The 6,901-nt window shown below is 37.6% G+C and overlaps 2 protein-coding genes across 2 annotated transcripts; one reads left to right on the forward strand and one right to left on the reverse strand.

Moving 5' to 3' along the window:
- Positions 319 to 1,202, forward strand: LOC104737711 (remorin). The gene is made up of 4 exons (XM_010457953.1): positions 319 to 371; positions 459 to 522; positions 612 to 693; positions 873 to 1,202. Exons 1-4 carry the CDS (start codon positions 344 to 346, stop codon positions 1,068 to 1,070), a joined length of 372 nt encoding a protein of 123 aa, XP_010456255.1. The 5' UTR covers positions 319 to 343; the 3' UTR covers positions 1,071 to 1,202.
- On the reverse strand, positions 1,543 to 5,199 carry LOC104737712 (DEAD-box ATP-dependent RNA helicase 8). The gene is made up of 10 exons (XM_010457954.1): positions 4,470 to 5,199; positions 4,317 to 4,377; positions 3,828 to 4,062; positions 3,238 to 3,476; positions 2,857 to 3,108; positions 2,603 to 2,783; positions 2,326 to 2,414; positions 2,164 to 2,237; positions 1,963 to 2,086; positions 1,543 to 1,631 (listed from the first exon to the last, which is right to left on the reverse strand). The coding sequence occupies exons 1-9, from the start codon at positions 4,769 to 4,771 to the stop codon at positions 2,008 to 2,010; spliced, it is 1,512 nt and encodes a 503-aa protein (XP_010456256.1). The 5' UTR covers positions 4,772 to 5,199; the 3' UTR covers positions 1,543 to 1,631; positions 1,963 to 2,007.

Consider the following 6,901-nt stretch of genomic DNA (forward strand, 5'->3'; position numbering starts at 1 on the left):
GAACACATTCACATAGTGCTCGCCAATTTTGTCAAGATTCGCTATTCTGCAAGCTGTGTGACATATATTCCATGTTACGCATACATTATATTAAAGCAAAAAACGAATGAAAAGACAAACACACAGAAGGAAACCAATAAAACCAATGATGGTTCACCCTCTCATTATTCTCACAAGCAATAAGAGAAGAAAAAAAACGACACTAATACAGAATCATTGAAGCCGACAATTTCATTTTTCACCTTTCGCATTCGAATATATTCGTTGAAACTTTATAAATAGACCTAAATGTGCATTTAACTTGCAATTAGAACTCAGAGGCTTGGTACTTTTTTTCTATCAAATGGAGTCGGGTATTCCGATACAAAGAGGTAATCATCATATCATATCACAGAGTTTCAGTATTGTTTAGTTTCATGTTATCTTCTAACTTTTAATTATTACTTACGATGCCTCAGGAGAAGAGCAGTCAAAAATCATCAAAGCATGGAAGGAACTAAAAATAACAAAGGTCAATAACAAGTAAGAAACAACACACAAACCCTTTTCCAGGGTTCTCCATTTCCTATTGTGCTTCCAGTGATGTGACAGATACAGATATCTGATTGCAGGACTCAGAAGAGGCTCCTAGACATTTCAGGATGGGAAAAAAAGGAAACAACCAAGATCGAATCTGAACTCGCTAGAATTCAGGTGACTCCACAAAAACACATTTACACTCGTGTATGCTTAAAGACTGTCTGTTGCTGAAGTATGTGATCAAAAACATGTATCTACCTAAACAAGAAGTAAATCAATGCTAAAAAGACTATATAACATGGCATTGCATGTCATCAAAGAGCAAACAAACAAACAAAAATTGTTTTCCGCAGCGGAAGATGGACATTAAGAAGATGGAGAAATCAGAGAAACTAAGGAGCAAAAAAGCGGCAGTTCATGCAAAGGCACAAGAGAAGAAGGCACATGTTCAAACAAGACGTGCTCGAGAGATCCTTGATGCCGAAGAAGAAGCTGCTAGGTTTCAGGCCACGGGACAGATACCCAAGAAGTCATCTTTAAGCTGCTTCTGAGATCAGCAGTAACCTGCGAAAGAGAGATTTTCACCCATCTCCTTTCTCCTCTGTTCATACTTGTATTTTTCATATGTTGTGTGTTTTGCTTGTGTTGATCATGAAACGAGAGTGTTAAGTTCATTGTCCGTAGTCAAAAATCCTGAACTAATCCTATTGACAACACAAAAACATGCTAGAATCAAATCTACAACCAGGGTAAACAGAAACGGAAAATATTATCTTCAGGGTTCAGACTTATTATTTATAAGGGGAATGAAAAAGTCATGAAACCACAGCTATTTGAAGACACATCACAACACTGAAACCACTGATCAGTCTACGACGAAGAAAGAAACATAGTACAGTATCAAACGCACTTGTTAAGACTAAATGAAAGACTTCATTTCCAATACTATCCGGTATTTCAAACCTTCTAGCCTTGTCTAAGTAAAGGAATCCCAAAGACAGGAAGAAAAAAAAAAAAAAATTGGAGGTAGAGGCAGAATGTGAAGCCTTTTTGGGTTGTCGTTGTCCTGCACGGCTAGATAAGACAACTGTCTAACCATTGCTTCAACCAACCTGAAACATGCACAAATCCAAATAAATTTATAGGGGGTCTTTCTTAAATGGGGAGCAAACCTAAATCAAAGAAAGTATCTATCGCAAGAGGACAAGAACAATGAGTTGGCATACACGAATTAACCATATGAACGCAATACATTAACTCAAATTATGTAACGTGGTTGTATTATAACAATAGTTGAAATTCCATCTTTGATCTTTCCAACAAGAACGTATTGTATATAATTAGATGAATTATCCTAGAGAATCTTGAGTTTACATGAAGTAACGACTCCAAAAGTAGGAATAATTCAAGTATGTCCGTAAGTAGATAGTAAATACTACGTACCACTTATTACTGATTCACCTAACAGCCGACCAGGATAACCCTTAGTTATTGGCAATAAATTGCCTGATCGATATGTGGAGGAATTTGCTTAATCTCTGTTCCAAGCTCTTGTTCAATTCGGTAACTGTCAAAATGTAACACCAAGGTTAAACTATGCTGCAGGAAACAAGAGTACAAATCAGTCAAGAGGAGAAGACATACAGGTTAAATCGGTCCTCATAGGTGATAAGATTCACAGCTAAACCAAGATGGCCAAACCTTCCTGATCGACCAACCTGAAGAGCAACCAGGTATCAAAATCAACTGACCATCAATAAAGACGTAGGAATCTAGTACAGTGTAAACATCTGCTTTTCAGCTTACCCTATGGAGATAAGTTTCTGCATTTTTGGGGAAATCAAAGTTTATCACCACATTGACTGCTTGGATGTCAATCCCACGTGTGAATAAGTCTGCAGCAACCATCACAAATTATTCAGATAAAGGACATAGCTAATTTCACAAGTCAAAAAGAGTAAAGCCAGTGTAAGTTGTTCCTCTAAGACCTCAACTAAAGCCACTCTTGGATTCTAAGAAGTAGATAGTTGAGTATTTTAATAATGCTGCTCTGCAGTAAAAGCATAAAAACACTTAGGCATACCAGTACACACAAGATTCCGGCATGCACCATTGCGAAAGTCATGGAACACTCTGTTCCGGTGGTCTTGAAGCATCTTTGCATGGATGTAAAAGCACGAATACCCAAGTTCTGTGATTTTTTTAGCTAAGAGCTCCACACGGTTTACAGAATTACAGAATATGATTGATTGGTTAATTTGCAGCTGCAGAAGAAGAAGAGAGTAAATGCCAGCTAAGAAAAGAAACAGAACTATCAATGGTTAGTTCAGATCTAACCTTGGAAAATAGTGTATTCAAGCAATGAATCTTCTGTCGTTCTTCTACGAATGCATAGAATTGGGTAACACCCTTGAGCGTAAGTTCATCCATGAGATTGATGACGTAAGGATTCGTCAGAAATCTATCCTTAAAAGCCTTGACAGTGACAGGAAACGTGGCTGAAAACATCAATATCTGTCGATTTTCCGGAAGAAAGCTAATCAAATGTTCCACTGAAGGTTGGAACTCTTGAGACAAAAGCTTATCCGCCTGATGAATAGATCCATAATTAAGTTAGAACTGAGAGTAACATAAGAAGTTCTGCTACAGCTTGTGTTGTAGCGAAAAATGGATAGATAACATGAATTTAAAAGAAAAAAATACAAAGTAAGCATTTACCTCATCCATAACGAGCACCGAACAATCTTTCAAAACACAAACACCTTTCTTGGTAAGATCAAGAATTCTGCCAGGAGTTCCTACCAGTAAATGGACAGGCTGATACAAACGCATAATATCGTCTTTCAGACTGGTTCCCCCTGTGGTCACCATGACTTGAATCTTCAAATGCTTACCCAGCTCCTTACACACCTGTGATGTCTGAAGGGCTAATTCTCGAGTTGGAACAATTATAACAGCTGCATACAAGACAGGCATCAATGATAAACTAAATTAGAGCGGAACCAGTAAATCTTTAAGGAAACAGTTTAGGTTACTTAAAGAAGCAATTGCTTTAGAGGCTCAAGTAAGTAGTGTTTATTGTAGTAGTTACTCTCAAGTAACCATGGTATGACTAGTATTCTCTTTAGTCTTAAGCTATAAAATTATGTCTGAGAGAATGAGGTGAGACCCATGAAAAATTCCTCAACATATTGTTATAAAACATCAGTTCAATATCTGTTCTAGAAGATGCTAGAATTTCAATTTCTACTACTGCATCATAACACGTAAAAGAACCAACTGACAACATGGATCAGAAACAAAGTTACCTTGAATAACGTTGTTATCTTGGTCAATTTTTTCCAAGACAGGAATACAAAAGGCGGCAGTCTTCCCAGTCCCGTTCTTTGCTCTGGCAAGGATATCTCTACCAGTTAAGGCAATTGGAATACTCTCTTCCTGAATAGGAGAAGGTCTTTCAAAACCCTTCTCATAAATTCCCATGAGAAGCTCCCGTTTCAAAAAATAATCTTCAAACTCGTTCCCTTTGGTGGCTGTCACATCCTGAAAACGATAACAAGTGAAGAATTGAGTAAATCTCATCCCATGCAACCAAGTATTCTTTCACAAAATAAATTATCAGTAGTGAATTATGTAATAAAGCTATCAAATAAGTAAGAACACCTTATGACACACCAATATAGCACTTGAGACAAACGAAATAAACAGTAGTATGTAACCTTTCTTTACTTGTGTGAAAAGAAAATAAATCTAAATCCCAATTTACTCTATTTCGTCCAAACAATGAGGAGCCTTACCTCTGTTCTGTAGCGAGTATCAGGTGCGGGTAGTTTTAGCTTAGCCTTCCAATCTTCCGAACTGCAAGAGGAATTTGAATATAAACATTAGTTATCATAGTAACGTATGAAACAATCAAATCCAAGATTAAACTAAAAGACTATAGAACTCACTTTGGGTCGATAACTTCGGACTGAACAGTTTTCTCAACTTCTACAACTGCATCACCGTTACTGTTACCGCCGGAGGGGATCTGAGCTCTTCGAAGCCATTGTTGTTGTTGCTGTTGCTGTTGGTATTGGTGTGGCTGAGACGGCGCTTGTTGGTGGTGATTCTGAGCGTAACCACCGCGCTGAACGTATTGTGGCTGTGGTTGCTGTTGATAATAACCCTGCCGTGATTGGTAATTAGGGTTAGGGTTAATGGCACCACGGCCAGCGCCACTTCCAGGAGGATACCTTCCTCGATTGTTCATCACAACCTCTAAACAAACGCTAATAACCAAAAACTCTGACTAAGGAGGGATCTGTACACCAAGAATACCAAACCGGAACTAGGGTTTTGCTACGGTAATACACAACCTATGGTAATGTCGGAATTTTAGAGAGAGAGGAAAAAAAATCGCAATTTAGTTACAGAGGAAAAAAAAACTCTTCCGGAGAAATCTAGGGTTTGTAAAAATCACAAAATCGGAGATGTAAGGGGTAGCAGATCTAGAATTTAAAATCCAAAAGCAAGCGAAATTTAGGGATTTGATATTTTGGAAAGAAGGTCCACGCGAGGAACGAGAGAGGGAGAGGGATCAAAAGGGTCAACAGTAATATAGAGACGAAGGTTCTCGCGTGAAACAGAGAGACGAGAGAGAGCAGAGGGAGCACAGAGATGATAAAATTATAATGTTTGTGACTTGGTCGGACATCGTTGGCAATACCGTAAGGGCCTGGCGGTCTTGGTCTTGGGCTTGGGGGTGTTCAAACGGATCAGTTCTTTTTGTATAATTTATAAAATTGTCCATAACTTCTTTTTCTTATACACATTTACCCATAATTTAACATCTAGTTTTATCAACACACTCACTAGTTCGCCTTTTACATCTATCTTTCAGCTTCTAATTAAGGCTCATTTTTAGATCAAGAATTCAAGATTAACGCCATGCATGCCATGCCACATCGTACAAACACCACACCCACATGGTTGTCATAGAGTCTCCATTGAGCTCCAAAGCATTTCTTTAATGTTTTTATACTTCATCAAAATTCTACTTTTAATTTTATCCATCGTGACCATTCACTGGAATTCTTTTATACAGTCGGAGTCATTATGACATCTTCCTCATTTGTTCTTTATTGTCTGTAAGTGGTGTTCTTCAACTCACCAAAATCATGTGTTGATTCGACTCGTAGCTATATAGTTTTTTTAGAACAGAAAAGGATATTGTTGTCTCATTTATAATTGTATTATATATCTCGAACATTGTCATATATGCCGTATAATGAGAGTGAGAGCATGTAACCAAAATATGTCTTTTTTTTTTGTTTCTCTCGCTCGTGACCACGTCTTCTGTATAATTCAAGTTAAAATAATAATTAATTATGCGTCTTATTAGGGTAGATGAGACTTCGATTGCATTTGATAAGATGCGCCAGAGTATATTCTTCAAATTTGGTGTTATATGAGATCACATATGCTAAAGTTGGATAAAGAAATAAGCTAATACTTTCTTCTTTTTCTTCTGATAAAAATCATTAATCCGATTTATAGTAAGGTGTTATCATGATCCATTAACCAGATTCTATATATATAGAGTGTATACTCTCATGTGCGTGAGATGTCAAATAATCGACTATATATGCACTGTTCTCTCTGTTTTGAATTTGATTAACCAAAAAACTTTGTTAGGTTGCATAAATTCGACATATAATAATCAGTCCTGTTTCAAATAATCAAAGGGGGTGATAACATTTATAATTACTCTCTTACACTAACGAATGGGGGTGATGGCGTGCTCTTTTTTTAGTCTAAAAACACGATCATCCCAATCCCATGCCATGATAAAAAATCATTGTACATACATGATACGTAGTCATACGTGGGAGAATATAACAACGGTAACAAAGTAAAAATCTTGGTCAAAAGAAACGAAATGAAAACAGTGTGGGCCGGACGACGAGAGTGTGTATTAAGGCCCAAAAAAGGAAAACGACTCTACGCCTTCGGAGAAGGTCGCCAAGCGTACGGTCGCTCCCTCCTCAAAGAACAACGTCGCTCGCATTTTTTTTATTAATAAACCCAAAATCGTCTCACAAATATTAAAAACACACACTGGGAAAAGGACTTGGTCACACGCGCCTCCCAAGTCAGTGGGAAACTAAACCAGCCATCTCAACTAACCAAGTCACTAAACGAGGTAAAACGTAGTCGTTGATTCGAACAGCGTGTACATATTATGCGCCTAATGCGAGTAGGGGCAAGAGAGTTGGTGGTATATTCACGGCATATTATATGTGTACGAATTGAATCTCTAGGCAATGAAAGGGTATTTTCGTAACTTTTTTATAACCTACCACGACGCACTGGCCAACAAAAAAAAAAAAAAAAAAAAGGA

Source organism: Camelina sativa, chromosome 13 (assembly GCF_000633955.1).
Source record: "Camelina sativa cultivar DH55 chromosome 13, Cs, whole genome shotgun sequence".
In the NCBI taxonomy this organism is placed as follows: Eukaryota; Viridiplantae; Streptophyta; class Magnoliopsida; order Brassicales; family Brassicaceae; genus Camelina; species Camelina sativa.